This window comes from Desmodus rotundus, chromosome 6, assembly GCF_022682495.2.
Source record: "Desmodus rotundus isolate HL8 chromosome 6, HLdesRot8A.1, whole genome shotgun sequence".
Lineage (NCBI taxonomy): Eukaryota > Metazoa > Chordata > Mammalia > Chiroptera > Phyllostomidae > Desmodus > Desmodus rotundus.
The window spans coordinates 28,323,344-28,340,019 of NC_071392.1; the positions used below are offsets into that span (position 1 = coordinate 28,323,344).

At 38.8% G+C, this 16,676-nt stretch overlaps 1 protein-coding gene across 15 annotated transcripts in view; it reads right to left on the bottom strand.

The window, feature by feature from the left end:
• Positions 1-5,021: 5,021 nt before the first annotated feature.
• The window catches only part of DYNC1I1 (dynein cytoplasmic 1 intermediate chain 1), a 287,402-nt gene continuing 275,747 nt past the window's right edge, over positions 5,022-16,676 (bottom strand). For all 15 annotated transcript variants that reach the window (XM_071221672.1, XM_024577250.4, XM_024577251.4 and 12 more), the window contains one exon: positions 5,022-5,962. In XM_071221672.1, the coding sequence (XP_071077773.1) occupies positions 5,852-5,962 (111 nt within the window). In that variant the 3' untranslated portion in view covers positions 5,022-5,851. The remainder of the gene's footprint in view (positions 5,963-16,676) is intronic.

Below are 16,676 nucleotides of genomic sequence, written 5' to 3' on the forward strand. Positions count from 1 at the left end.
TCTTGTGGCACACCGGTTGAAAGTCGCTGGACTAACGAAACACTCGAGAGGACAAGCTAGGGAATGAGATGCCTGGAAAAGCTGTGAATGTCTCTGAGACGTTCCTGGGACTCTGGAAGAACACACACACCAACTCAGAACTGTGGAAAAGCTCCGGGAAGACTGGAACAGACCCTAAGCTCTCAACCTCTCCTGACCTCGAGGCCCTGAGGAAAACAGAAAGTGAAGGCTAATGCAGAGCTGCAAGCTGGCGGGCTGAGTGCAGGAGGCACACCTCAGCTCGCACGGGCGCCCTTTGCGAAGGCTGAGAGAGCTCTTTCATTCCAGGCATTTAAGAGGGTGCCAATTAATATCACAGTTAGTGGGTATATTACAATAGCCAGCTTTCAAGGACGACAAAATTTACACATGCAAAGCAACAACAAAGTATGCCATGTATACAGGAAAAAAATCAATAGAAATTGTGCCTGGGAAAGCCCAGACACTGAATTTTCTAGACAGAGACTTAAATCAGCTATTATAAATGTACTAAATAAATGGAAGAAATGGCTAAAGAACTAAAGGGAAGTATGAGAATGATGCCTCACCAAACAGAGATTATCAATTGTTAGAAATTATTATGTTTTTTTCAGCCAAATAGAAAATTTGGAGTTGAAAAGCACAACTGAAACGAAAATTTCACTAGAGGAGTCCAATAACTGATTTGACTGGACCAAAGAAAGAATGAGCAAATATGTAGAAGGGTCATTTGAATTATGCAGTTGGAAGACAAAAAGGATAAATGAGGGAGAAAACTGAACAGAGAACCACAGGTACCATAATGCAGGTCACCCCACACGCTTAACGGGAGTCCCTGAGGGGAGGAGGCACAGGAAGAGCACTTGAAGAAATAATGTCTGAAGAGCGTCCCACACGTGATGGAAATTATTAACCTACACATTCAAGAAGCACCATGGAATCTAAGTAGGACAAAATCTACTAGAAATAATAAGTATATCTGGCAAGCTTGTAAAATATACAAAAATAAATTTGTCTAAAACAAGCAAAAACATTAAAAAATAAAATTAAAAAATTATAACATGTACAATAGAATTAAAAATAAAACATCTAGGAATAAATCTAAAAAAAAATGTGTACAACCTGTACGCTAAAAATACTAGTGAGATAAATCGAAGTTGGCTCCGTAGGGAAAAGATGTTCCCTGACGTATTGAAAGATTCAAAATCATTAAGATGCGCATTTTCTAAAGTTGGTCTATAGAATAAATGAAATTGCAACTGAAATCCAAGCAGTATGGTTTTCTTTTAAGAATGTCATGGTTGTACAATTCACATGGATACACAAAAGACCTAGAGTAGCTAAAACAATCTTTCAAGATGAATAACGAAGTTGGAAAACTTACACTACATGATGGCGAGACTTACAAAAAACGATAGTAATTGAGACAGTGCAGCGTTGTAGAGGGACAAACTGCTCAATGAGATAGAATAGCGGTCTATGAATACACCTACTCGTATATGGTCAATTAACTTTTCACCAAGGATGCTGATTCGATTTAATGATCAAAAAGAAAATAACTTTTTCAGTAAATATTGCCAAGATAGTTTTAAAAATACCAGTTTTGACCACTACTCATTCCATACATGAAAATTAAAGATCCATCATAGATCTAAATGTAGAAGTTGAAACAATGACATGTCTGGAAGAAAGCATAAGATAATATCTTTATGACCTCAGGCAGGCAAAGGTCTACTAGAAAGAACCATGAAATAGTAAGTATGAAAGATAAATAGGAGTAAACTGGACTTTAACAAAATAAAAAATTCCTCCATTCAAAATATTTTATTAGGAAAATAAAGTTCCAAGCCATTGGCTGGAAAAATGTTGAAAGGTGCTTTTAAAACTATTAGTCATGAAATATGTGCAAACTAAAACAATAGCCATTGTTTCATACTCACCAGAATAGCTAAAATTAAAAAGACCAATAACACCAGCCACTGGAGAACCAGTGGAGCACCTGGAACTCGGATGCTTTACTGCTGGAACTGTGAAGTGGTACCACCATTCTGCAGAACTCTTTTGAAGTTCCTTATAAAGCAAAACAGAATGACCATATGACCCAGAAATCCCAATTTAGTATTGTCTAAGAACACATATGCCTACAAAAATAACTGCATAAGAACATTCATAGCAACGTTCTACAGAAAGGCCTAAAACTGGAAATAACACTAATGTTCATCAACTGGTGAATGAATAAACAAATTTCATTATAACCCTCAAATGGGATAGTAGTCAGCAATAAAAAGTAACTTATTGCATGAATGTAAAAAAATTATATTGAGCAAAATAGTCCAGGCATAAAATAAGACTTGCTGTATGATTTCACTTATATGGAGTTTAAGAACAGCACAGGCAAGCCCCGGCCGGGTTGGTCAGGTGGTTGGAGCATCGTCCGGATAGGCCAAGGTTGTGGGTTCGTTCCCTGGTCAGAGCACATGCGAGAATCAACTCATAAATGCATCAATATGTGGAACAGATTGACGTTTCTCTCTCTCTCTAAAAATCAATAAACAAAAATGAGCACAAAAAACAGTGCAGGCAAACTAAGCTATGTTGACAAAAATCAAAGCAAAGATCGCTAGAAAGGGCCACGAAAGAATTACCCGTGCTAGTTAAAGTGTTCTGTGTCTTGTTTTGTCTGGTGGTTCCCTGAGTACACATAATTATTAAAGCTTGTTGAACTCACCTCTTCATATAAGTGCCTTTTATTATATGTAAATCAGGCCTCAATAAAAACACAAAAACATACTTTTTCTCATTTTAACTCTACATACAGTGTTTACTCCGCTTTCTGTTCAGCGCTCTCTCTAACAGGGAACATCAGATGCTTTTAGGCCACCGCCAGCGGTTGCTGCTGTTTTCACCCAGGGCTTCTTCATGTTCACATTGATGCACGGCCTTTAGATAAAAAGTTAGTTGAAAAATTAGTCAATCAGAAGAATGACCTTAATTAAAGGGTAGAATTTTGATATATGTGCATGTGGTTTTATAAACTCAGAGATTTCAGCATTCTGGAAAGAAGAAGAATTAGTACAGAGGCCTATGATTGGATATGTGGGAGTGTCAAAGAAAAAGTGAGACTGGCGAACCTGAAATGGATTAGTAAAGATCGGAGCAATTGGATGCAAGCCCAGAGAGAGTCAAATCATATCGTGCCCACAGGCCACTGGAAGGATGTGAAAAGTCATTTGGTGTGTTTTGCACTGAGGAGTTCAGTGTTGTAACAGTATCGACACTCAAGCAGCTCTATTAAGAAACAGAACAGGTCAAAGGTTGAAGCAGGGAGATAAGTTAGGAGATTATTCCAAGAATAATGAGAGAGATGACGACGACTTGAGTCAGGGTGGGAACATCTGTATGTACTGACTTCTGGCCACTTGTCTTTCCACACGAAGCAGATGCTTACGTGCACAACTTACAGCTCTGTCCAGTGGGAAGTTTTTCCCTCTACCATCTATCAAGGTCATCCTTGATTACGTAGCTGTCATCCATCTTCAGTTTTCACCTGCAAGCTGAGCCAACCCACATGTGAACCAAGCTCTGACCTTTGCCTTCTTTTTCAGCTGATGAGACAGAACCCCCCCGCCACACCGTGACCACACAGTCATGGGGAAGGGGTTCTGGTGAAATTCTTGTGGGTGGCATTGGACTTGTGAGCTCCCTGTTCCTACAGCTCACTCATGCCTTCGGGTCCTGCTCAGGTGTACATCTGGATGCACCATTTCATTTTACAAGCAGTGTCTGCTGTGTCTGTCCAACTTTACTCAGGCTGCCAACACTCAGCTTATAACGAACGGGCTGTTTGGGTGTCTGGTATCTTTATACTTCGCGGCGAAAAGCTGTCTTTCTACTAGGACCCAGGAACATGCCAGAAACCCTTTCTCAAAAGTCACATAATTGGGGTGTGGGTAGGGTGGGGGAAAGTGATGGTGGGAAAATGGAGACAACTGTATTCGAACATCAATAAAAAAAATTTTTTTAAAGAAAAAAAAAGTCACATAATTCTTTGCTTCCAATGACGTGGCCTTCCTTCAGAATGCCAAGGGCCACCATTGTCATTTCCTTACTGGGGCTTGCCACAGATTCCACAGATTGCATACGACGCCTTTTCCCACCACTGGCACTTCCAGTACCACGGAAGTTGTGAACTCTTGTCGTTACTACCAGTGACTCTGGCCTGTTCAATTTTCATTCCTCACTCACTGAATCATTGAGAGTTTGGTCTATAGCCGAGACTCATGGGTTACTGATTTACTCTTAGTCCTTTAGTGTATGCTTGAGAAACTGTTTTCCCCCAGCACCTTTTATTCAATTGCTTTTAAACCTATTTAAGATATTCTATTTAATTTAAAGTTTTATTTTCTCTTTACCAAGAGTTCCGCTACCTATATACCATGGGGCACTGGGAGAAAATTATATCGTTATTTAAAAAAATTTAAAAATCCTACAGTTCATGGAATCCGCACCAAGAAAGGACCATGGAAATTCTCTTCCTAAAAAGCTGAAAGTCTGTTTTCAAATGTTTTCATGACTCAACCACTATTTATTTTAATTCTCTCGAGGCATAAAATGACTTTTTGAAAAAATTTTTCATTAAAGTTGTTTATAGACATACTTCCTAGTCCAATAGTAATAAACATTTTTCAGTGTGAATACAAAATATGAAATGTGTAGAACATTTGGTACTTGTGCATCTTAACCTGTTTTCCTTACTCCAACATTTGAGAGAGATTTTGGGCAAGAGTCACTCTGGTGAAAGAGATAAGGGAGAGCTTTCCAACAAACCACACGCATTTCCTCATAAAAATCAAGCCGGTCTTGGTTTCGGTCCAGTGGGGTTGGCTGCCTGTAATTCATTATCAGTCTTTTGGACTCCAACACACCGCCTCACTCCCTTGTCACAGCAGAATTCCAATCAGGCTCTCCCCCCAGCGCAGGACGTCCCCGCGCTGGCGCGGGCCTGGTTTGGAACATTTTATAGGAACAGTGGTGTTGTGTTCGGGAACCACAGACTTTTGTCAGACTGTGTTGGCTTGAATGAAAAGTATCAGTGGTCAACTGCATTTGAAATATTGTTAAAGTACCTAGAAATAATAGGCATTAAAATTCATTTTGTTCACTGCAACAAACCTCTAAAGACGTCAGGTCCTCAGTGGAACCGGCGTACGGTAATTGTGATTTGGGACTTAATGGAACCTCAACAGCGGCAGAGACAATACAGTCCTCTCATTATGCACATGCTCTAGGATCGTTTATTTTAATGCTTTCAAATAAATACGTTCCATGCAGCACACCACAATAAATAAGGAGCAGCAATGTTCTTCTAGTAAATCCATTCATAATGTGAGTCACCATGTGAAACACCACATCTCGAGTCTTTGGCCCTGTACCACAGCATGGAGCACACCACATCTGCACCTAATCATATCTGGCTTCATATGGATTTAATAGGACTATGCCAGAAGTGCATGTAAGCACAAATTTAACCAGAGGTTTCCAGCTATTAAATACAGCTACTAAGTAGTTAAAAGGCAACAACGAAACCCGTAAAGGTTCCCCTCCCACCCTCATTTTTGAGACAGAAATATAAAGGTAGAAATGGTCTGGTGAATTTCAGGTTAGTGGAGAGCAGAGTAGGGTACATTTGGAACACTTGGAGCAAAGCTGGCACAACATGGCGCCCAAAACGTCACGGCAATACTGATACTGAATGCACACAGTGGAGGTGATGGCTGCGGACGCGGAGCTCTAGAAGGTGAAGGTGAGGCTGGGGAGGGGCAGCTCACTGCCACTAGGCAGACAACTCCACGGTGCTTTCCTCCTCGCTGTCCGCTCTGTTCGCACGGATCTCCACGAGGGTCCTGGCAAATCGGGTCCATTCATCGTTGTGGGGTACTGCGAGCTGCAAAGCAAATGAATGGGAAATGGTGAACGAGATATCTCTTATGTCTGAAAGCCTTGAAGCCCAGCATGCCTGTTCCTCCTGAAGCTGACATTTCCTTTGGAATGTAAAGGAAACCACACAGACAGTCTTCTGCCTCGAATCAGTCAGATCCCTGAAGTGTTGCTCTGAACCTGACAACACAAGGGAATACTGTCACTCTCAGACGCAAAATCACTCGTGGAATTCTTAAAGCTTTAAAGACTTGCGTAGACTATACTATTAGCTATAATAGCCATGTTAAAGCACCTTCAGTAATGAAAATTCATCATAAGCAAACCAGACTTACAGTGAGCACAGCAAATAAAACTATTGTATTGACTAGGATTTTGAAATAACTGTAGCATTGTCTTTCTAAGTCAATGCTATTGATCCTTCTTTTAAAAGTGTTGCTCCCATGTCAATATACAGGACAGAAGTGCAGCTACATATACAAAGAAATCTTACTACTATGAAATAATACGATACCTATGCATAACAGTAATAGGAGCTAAAATTTACCAAGAGTTCTGTTCTAAGTGCTTTACATGTATTCATTCATTCCTCACAACACTCCTATGCAGGGCACTATTCGTGTTTCATTTTGCAGAAGAAGGAATCAAGGAACCGAAAATTCATCTTACCAAGGCTGCAAAGCTAGCAATATCAAAGGCAAGGTCAGTAATAAATAGTATGCAATACTGATTCACCAAAAAAGGAGGGATTTATAACGTTTACTAAAAAGTATCGTCTTCTGTGCACAATTCAGTGAAGAGAAAATCACCCCACCCAACTGCATGTATACATTTTTGTTAGCTGGTTGAAAGGTCAACATTTTTTCTTCATAGCATCCAAAAATGAATTGCTTAAAGATACCAGGCAGGTGTCTGGAATAGAGAAGAGAATTATTTGAAGGTGAGGATCAGGATCAAGTACAAGCCTCAATGGGGTTCATATAGAACGAAACTGACTTAGAGCACAGAGCCATTTCCAGGGAGGATTACCCTGTAAGACGGCACGATCCGTCTCTCTTGGCACCAGTGCCACGTGAGCCAGCCACACTTCCTATGAATACTAAGTAGCACGTTCATCCAATGAATATGTACTTTAAAGAATATAAACAAGGAAATAAACAAATCTAAGCTTTGATCACTTCCACAGCTGAAAAACTTCCCATTCTATAGAACCAATTGGAACTTTACATTTTTATTATAGGGGATGATGTTCTCAGATACTACGTGTCCAAGACAACTTACTGGAGAGTGACACCATTACTCTACAAAGTATATCCTTCAATTAGTGTTCCACTGCTAAGGTTAAATATTTCAAGAATATAATCCTGGAAATGACATGTAGGTGGGGGAAGTAAGTTCTACTTATTTTGAGAAGTGCTGTACCCCTAAGAATTAATTTAGCCCTGTGAATGAGTTTTTAAAGGGTTAAATGTTTCCCTAGCTATTGAAATGAATCCAAATATGTTTTTAGGCAATGACGTAAGTTCACAGTCCATTTTCCTACTTTGAGCTCTTTTCCTAATACTGCAGTGGGGAAATGAAGCCCGCAACGTAAGTGATACAGGAGGGCTAACAAGTAGCAATGGTAGGAAAGGTTGGCATCATATTTATGTGAGGGAATAGGTCTGCTATTTCTTTCCTCTCCTCCAAATCTTGACTAAGTTCTTTAAAAAAAAAACCCGCAAAACAAAAAAGCCCAAAAGAGACAAAAAGCTAATCACAATAATGTATTTATAACTTTTTTATTATAAGAAGCTAAAGCACCTCATAACTTTGTATAACTTTAAATATTGAAAAAAGCAGTCTCAGTAATAATACATAGTATATTCATAAAGACCAATGTACGCTGGGAGTTTGGCTTCTAAACATGACACTATATTATTGGTTATGCTGGTACAAATGTAAGTTTACATATGATGCCATTTGTAATGTTTTACTGGTATCAATATGTAGAAACTGTATACTAAACTAAGAGAGCAGGTAGGTATATTTACAAAGTTTCATGTAGCAGTAATGGCAAAACTGTTAACCCTAATGAAGATTATGAAACATTAAGGTTAGAGTATGTGCCCAGATACAGCTGGGGACAAAACTGAGTATCATTTATGACATATAAAGTTGGACATCTAACTTTTCAAAAATAAATTTTATTAAATCAAATGTTTCTGATAAAGACATGAAAATACCTTACAATGGAACTACATTTAACCTTTTCCATGGGGGTGAGGGATAATGGTATGATAAACCAACACCTGTCCTTAAAAATACAGATGATCCCTTACAAAAAGTTCCACAGTATTCTAACACATGTTGTCTTCTTTTTGATTTGTGAAAATTGCACTTAGTTTGGAAAAATATCAGAAGCTTGTTTTTCCATAACACTGCTCCGTCAAGTATTTTCCTCTCTAGAATATCACAAATAACAGACATGTTAGTTTGCTTTGGTTCATGAAAAAAAAATTCTAGAATTGAACCTGATAAAAACACAAATGCTTCCAGAAACTTAGGTTGACCTACCTTATCCTATTATATATTTTCACCTCGTTGACTATAAAAATAACCCACAATGATTGATCATAATGTTAGATTTAGAAGGTGAACTGCCGTTTGCCCCATTTTTAGAATTAGAATTACCATCAGGAAGCACTTTATGTATAATCTGCGCTTGAATGTGTGAATGTGTATTCACAGGCTGTTTCCACACCCGGAGTTAATAATTTTTGGCATTTGAATTCCTTGTAGGTAAGACAGAACAGGTCCTAACAAACAAGACCACCCTACATTCTCCATCTCTGGCTGGAACAGCATTGGTTTGGGCAGCGCGGTCCTTCTGCCCTTGGAAGTTCCTAGCCCTTCTCACCTGGTTCTCTCTGATTAGAAACTGCTAGAAGGGAGTCTCATGAACATAAATGCATCTGAGACTCTCTAGGAGATTTTTAATCCAATAATACCTCAATTTCTAAGTAGGAAAATATATTTGCTCATGTTTTGTAGCTAAGGAAAACCTTTGCTCTATGTCCTTCTTACTAGCATACAAATTGACTCCATCAGCCTGGACTGAGTATCAACTATATGCCACATACTATCTAAGAACTGAAGAAATAGCAGTGAATCATTCTGTTATATGATGACTATGAAATACAAATGAAAATTAATTTATTATGTGTTCTAAGGCCAAAATGTGTGAATACTGGTATACGCTGTTTTTTTTTTTTTAATTTCACTGACATTCGAAATATGAAGAGCCTAAAATGTACCTTCTTATAGTGACAACTGCAACATTTCCTGGTATGTGCTGCGTGTCCAGCAAGTGGTGGGAAGCAAACGGCATGTTAGTGGCATAGCTTCAGCATCTCCAAGTTTCTATCAAAGTATTAAAGTCTAAATCTAGAGCATCACTCTGGGTTCTTTTATCCCTGAAAATAATAGTTTAAAATAATTTTCAAAGAATTACATTTTTGATAGGAAAAATACTCACAAGTTTCTATTGGTGACTGACCATTTCAATCAATTAAAAAACCTATTGGAAGCACCACAGAGAAAATAGTCCATACTTATACTACAAGGAAGGATTCATAAAAATTGTCCCATATTGTACTGAATCAAAATGGATCTGGAGATGTTTTCCTCCTTCAGATTCATTGGCCGAAGTCCACATTCAAGGTCAGGGATGACTCAGATTTTCCCTCTGTTTCGTCCATGGCTGGTCACCCCACTCCCACCCCCACGTTAGGTGACTGTTAGGCAAAATTTTGCGAAATGCATAAAGCATATTTATTCCAAAACACTCAGGGCTCTGATTCCTGAGATAATAAAATCTTGGCTATAAGAGTGACCAGCTTTTATGGACATAATGCTATTTTTACAGCCAGGACCAAAAAGGCCATTTCTGAGGTAGGAATTTGGCCATAAGGAGGAAGTAAAATGAACCTCAGATTTGAACAGGAGACTTCTGTCCTGCTCTCGTCCTGGTCACCGGCAGTGGGCAGGCACTTAAGCTCTCATTGCCTCAGTTGTAAAATGGGGGTGAAGGCGTCTGACCCATTTATCCACAGAGACGTGGAGAAGATGAGAACAGTAATCCAGTGAAGAAAACACACAGAACAGGCTACATTCTTCTTCAAACTGTCACTCGGATTGAACACATTCTTCAAAATGATATGAAAGTGACTGTTATCAATTCAACAACATTTGTGTGGTTTGGTTTGCTTTCTTTAAGGATTAACTCTGCTGTTTGCTCTGTGAGGACTTGGAGGAAGTGGTAGGGACCTCTCCCCACCGGCAGGGAGCAGAGGGCCGGGAGCCCAGTGGCTCGCTGAAGACGACAGAGCTTGCACACGCTGTTCCCGTTGCGTGTGGCAATCAGAGAGGCCTCGCCCTTTTAAGAAATGCCACATACCAGGGCAAAAGGGCGGGCAGGCAGGTGATGTTTTGAATCGCCTGCTAGAAAGATTCTAAAGATTACTTTTAATGTTCTAAGATTCTTGAGAGATGAAAGGTTATCCTTATAAAAAAGCAAAAGTGCAAAACTTGTGGAAAAATTCATGAGAATCAATCATGTTGGTCCCCAGCTCCACATGACTTCCGAGGCTCTCAGGAATCTGTCCCCTCCCCTCTGCCTGAGTACAGGAGATTCCTCTGGACCCTGCCCCACCCTGTCCCCAAATAACTCATCCGTCTGCCCACCGGGGGTCTTGCCTGAGCTGCTCATGCACTTCAAGGGAGACACAGATGGCAGAATAACTAGATTTGGAGAACGGAGTTGAGGTCGACCCCCCCCCCCAAGATATCAGTCGTATCATGGGCTCCCCCAACCAGCTCTGCCACTTATTTGCTGCGTGTCCTTTGGAAATTTGTTTTAATATTTTTTGATGTTCACTTCTTCATTTGTGAGGGAAAAATTTTGAAAGGTCCCATCTCCTAGGACCATTGTGAATATTAAACGTGACAGAAAAAAGAACTTAGCACATAATGTACCTGACACTTTATAAACCCTAAATAAACGGTGCTTTTCCTTCTTAATCCTTATTCCCCTCTCCTCCATTTTTTCTTTTTCATTTTTGTTTCCTTCCATCTTTTCATTCTTTCATTTTCTTTTTTTCAACTATATAGAGCTGCATTTTTAGAAGTATCTCATATTTTATAATATTTTTCTTGAAAACTCACATAAATCATTTCCTAAATAGTCACACTTTTAGTAATGGCTAAATTTCACGAGCTCAGTGTGGGAAAAGGGTTCCTTCAGATCACTAGAAAAATTCTGCCAGGCAACTTCTTGCACGTTTTAAAAATCAAACTTAAAGTGCCATTATTCTTCATCATGTGCACAGATGTACACATATACATATGTACTTTTATTTTTCACATACAACCCATACAGCTTTATCTCGCCAATGCTTTGTTACAGCACTTTCTGCAGTGGGAATCTACATTTTTAGCTCCAGTCGTAACACTTTGTAACCACTGAACTTGCTGTTATAAAAATCAAATGACTTTTTATAACCAGGGTTACACACACACATATCATTCATGTGTCTCCTTTTATAAGCACAAGGCCAACCATTCTGAACAGTCCCCAGTCAGCCTCCCTCATTCGTAACTGTGAAGGGTTCATAGTGCCTAACAGCTGATTTTAAATCGCTGCCTCATCTGCAGTCACTCCAACTCACCCAACGCTGCATTTTTCATGGTAAAAATATCCCTCTCAGGCATTGCTTAGTATAAAAGTAGGTTAATTAAAAAAATGTTTTTGATAATTGAGACAGAAAAGTATCCCGTAATTTCAATTTGGTTTCTCAGCTATATTACGCATGAAAAACAAATTAAAGCAAGTAGGACTTCAGGCTTCAGGATAAATATTCCATGGGTGTGTGTTTCATCAGCATCTTTGTAATCTCTCAATTAAATGGGGTCATTAAAAAAAGGCCCAGGATGATCATGTTAACCATTGATTCCGAACAGACACTTAACAATTCACCTCCTGTAGTTGCCTAAATATTAAAGTTTTCTGTAAGAAAGACATTTTACAAATTACCTTTTCACTTGAATATGCACTGATTTTTTGTTGTTGTTGTTAGTGCGTTTACAGAAACCAAGGAGGCAAACGTGGCTTTCCACAGAACCACTGCTAACCCCCCTTAAGCTCTAAAGCTTTTTTAAAAGTACAATTATTAATGGCACCCCAATTCAGGAGATTGTGGAGTTACTGGTATACAAATACACGTTTGTGTTCAGAGGAAGCCTATACTTTTTAGGGCAATCCCCTTTGCCACACACACAGATGGAAGCAAAGTGGGAGGTAATAAGCAATGAAACAGCCGCTGGAACGACCGAGCATACTTGCTTCACATAAATACAGCTCCACTGTATTTAACTCCGGGGAGAGTCTAGCATCACTGGTAACAATGGATAAAACCACGGACCAAAATTCCAAGCTAGAATGCAGTACACAGAGGGCATAAATACACTGCAGTTTTCTACCACAAAAAGATATACTGTGTGGTAACTTAGTATTTACAGCAGTTTAGAGAAGTCCAGAAAGTAGAAGTTACATTAATCTCCATTCTGGCGCATCTGCTATTAACTAGTCAGTGGGTTAAAATTTCTGTGAAATTTCGCAGCATGCTGACCTATAGGTCTGATGATATCTGACTACATTTAGCTAAAAAAAAGAATTTCTTTGATCCAAAAATCCCTTCTAGGGGAACCCTCACCCACTCAGGAAGCTTGAGATCTCTCTGCCTAAGATCTCGTCCTTGTATTTTTAAGTGAGTGGTTAACTTTTATAGCATGTTTGTTAGAACAACACTTTTAAAAAATCCATTACCACTCAATTAAGGAAAGAAAGAAAGGTAGGGTATGAAAGTCAAAAGTAAATAGTAACAAATATGGGTCTAATCAATTTCAATAAGCCAGCAAACATCAAAGGAAATAAATCATTTGTAAACAATATATTTAAAAAATAAATCCTGAAAAATATCCTTCATGTCAAAACTTAGCATTATAGGAAGCATGAGGAAATTCAGAAGTTTTTTACCTGAAGGGGGAAAAAATCACACAGCTGAAGAAGAAAGAGTTAATTCACGAAGATGACCTTGTTCACATTTGTATTAAAATCCTTATCACCCTCCTTTCTTCGGAAATCTCTTAAGCATTATTTTTTTTTCTATTATTTGGAACAATCTATTTCTCTGTCCAAAAGATGGGGGAAATGCTGGAAACACTGGCTGATAGGCAATAACGGAAAATAAACTTTTTAAACTTCCATTACCACTCTTTTTCCATAACACAAAAGATCCAGCAAGTGACAGGGAAATGAAAAAGCAGGTGCTGCTCGAGCTGATCTGTCATGGTAGGTGCCGAAACATATATCCCTTCTCTTCCTGATATTATTAACTATGGGCTTTCTAGTAAATTCCTAGCAACCACTGCATCTAAGCAGTTTTGACAAAGAGAAGGCTTACTGTTAAACACCTTAAAAACATTTACCAAGGTAATAAAAGAAATGTCATTTCCTCCTACTGAATGTTTGGGCATAAAAGAGGTATTTTTATAATGTAGTCCACGATTTACCATATCTATAGTGTCCAAAAAAAGCACAATGGAAAGGAAGCATTTTTCCAGTGGTTTGATAACTATTTCAATCAACTGTTAGGCTTGCATTACACTAGTGGCCAATTGCTCACTTTTACAAGCATAGGAGGGGAGAGGCACCAGAATAGAGATTGGAAGGGAAGACAAACAATCTTTTCTAAATGTTATTTTCTATATATCCTTTTCTGTGCAAACATAATTAAATGGATTATTTTTTCCTGCCCATTAGTTTATAGCCAACTTGGAGGCTACATTCTGAATGCTTTCCCTTAACCTTCAACTTTCACATGTAAAACTTTCATTCATCCAAATATTTACTGAGTGCCTGTGAGGTGCCAGGCACCGTGCTAGACCAGGATGTCCTATTGAATTGAACAATTTTAAGTACCTACTTTGTGTATGTTTCTGTGTGTTTCTAACTGCTAAAGATTAGAAACTCTACTGAGGAAAGTGATTAACCAAAGGAAGTCTGCCAAAGTGATTTTGTCCCCCTTAATCAAAGGGTGGCTAGTTTTCAGGATACTAGATGTTCGCTTCTTACTTAAGGGTCCTTACTGCTAAGGCGAATGAACACAAAAGATTTCATCTACACGTGGAGAAACTGTTGGCCCTCCCTTAAGGAGACAGATCTTCGGGAATGAACCACTGATCGGTTGTATTTGCCAGCCAAAAAAGTAAGAGTGAAAAATTTCTTCTATAATATTCAGCTTTGAGACTCCCGAAATAATAAATAATTCATGTTTTAAAATGTCAAAGATTTTCTGATGGCTGACATTCTCAAAAACTCATGCATACCTTCCCTCGAAATTAGAATATAATGATTCATTCACTTCCAATCTATATGGGACATAAATATTTACACATACACGTGCCCAAGCAGAGAGTGGACTTCCTGTTACATTAGATACATCAGCAGCAGCAGACACACTCATGGAAGAAGCAGACAACTCCTCATTTCTATCCAGGTCACTGTTAATCAAGACTCACACACGACCGAAGCCACTTCATGCTTGGCTGGTCTGAGCTGTGATTTGGGGCTACTGCGCTAGGCAGTAATTTTTCAAGATAAAATTTTAACAGTTTTGAAACTCTAAAACTAAACACAATTTTGTCAGCCATAAAAAAAAATTAACACTATAATTAGCGACTGCTTCAAAATCCAAACTGCTATTGAAGATGACAGCTTGAAACCACAGAATAATCATAAAAGATGATTAGTTATACAAACTGGCACTTGCTTCAGAAGGTTTATATTCATAGGCCATTTGCCACCCAAATGGGAAATATATGAATTTCATTGAATATTGCAAATTACTACACAAACATTAATTTGGTTTTTATAAAATTAAATATTAGGGTTTTCATTGAATCAACTACTCCATAATACATACAAGTCTCAATGTTTTCTTATCAATTAAGAAAAAAAGTGGCATGAAAAGATATTAATCCTATAAATCTATTTTTATAAACTAATGCTACCTGAATAAGCACACTATTTATATAATAATCAGTTTAATCACGATCTTTTACATATATAATTATCCAAATGAAAGCCACTGCTACTACATTCACTATAAGATGAGTAATTATAACATTAATTGGAATAGTGCTTTTTCTTTTCTTTTTTAAATTAAGCACCTTTCCTAGAAGAAATCAAGTTAATACTAAAATTACAATCATACATTTTAACCTAATTATTTTATTTCAAACACTTATAATTCATTATGACAAGGAAATGAATTAATGTATTATTTCAAAGTGGGTTATTTTATATAATTATACTTTGGCACCCCGAACCTACCCATACGAGTATGCCATTATGCTTTTCGACTTAACTGCACAGTGTTGTGGCTGGAACAACACAAATTCCGGCAAAAACTGAACGGTGCGGTTGAGAATTCCGAGGTTTCGGTTCTCGGTCACCGAAAGTCTGGGTATTACCAGCAGAGCTAAGTATGTGCCTTTTTGGTTTTCATCTAGGTGTTTGGTGTCACGGAAGCGTGTGTGCCGGAGCCTTCTTTCCCATGGAGCAAACGCCCGAAGCAGGGTTTCTCGTCCCCTAAAGAAAGACCGCCACTGCTCGGGGAAGAGCAAACTGCTGCTTGCAAAGGCCTCCAGGCGTCTTGCCACGTAATGAGAGACACAAGTGTCCGGGCGGTCACAGCCGGACTTGGGTAAGCAGGGCCCCAGCTCCACTCCCTTCTTCTGGAGCCGCCAGCGCCCAGCCCTGCTCGCAGGTCTGCCACCTGCAGGGGCGAGTGGCCTTCCTGACCCATCGTAATTAGATTGACTGATTTCAACTGCGGGCCGTTTTCATTAAGGAACCTGTACTTGAGTTACCCACAATACCTCAGTTGAACTTCATGTTTTGTGTTCTGTACAACCCCTTCCCCACGGAGGGGTGGTTATTTGTCTTCTATTTATATTCAGGGCACAAACTTCTCATGGAAAATTGATGAAGGCCTGGTCCTACTGGAAAACTCGAAGTAGTTCCACAAAGCAAACAATTATTGCATAAGTGTAATCCACTTAAAACCATAAACGTATTGTATTTATTTTGTGTCACTCAAATCCCTTCTAACTCCCGGCACTTCCAGTTTCTCAGATGCTGCTACAGCAAAGTGCTATTTAAAGTGCAAGAGAAATGGCTGGTCGACTCTCTTTTATTCTGTTCTAGCTGGCTAGGGAAACCCTTTGTAAGGGCCCTTGTACCTTACACCTTGATCTTCGTTCCAAACTGTTACATAGGTCATTTTTCCTGTTGGGATTGCTAATGAACTTTTCATTCTAAGTTTTCATTTCCGCTTTAAAATGTATTTAAATGAACATTTAAATCATGCTTTCTGTTTTCAGAAGTTACGTTTGATCTCTCATGTTCACCGGCATCTTTCCTGTTTAAGAATTTTTCAAGGAACTTTTAATCAACTAACAAGTGTCAAATTTAATGTACTTACTTAAGTTTATGATAAAATGACATCTGAATGTTGCCAAAGTTCAGGGTTAAAATGTAAAGATGAATGAATGCACGTTTTCTTAGGTAATTAGTGAGTGGGAAACCCAACAAACAGAGCCAGGGCGGTAAGATGTAT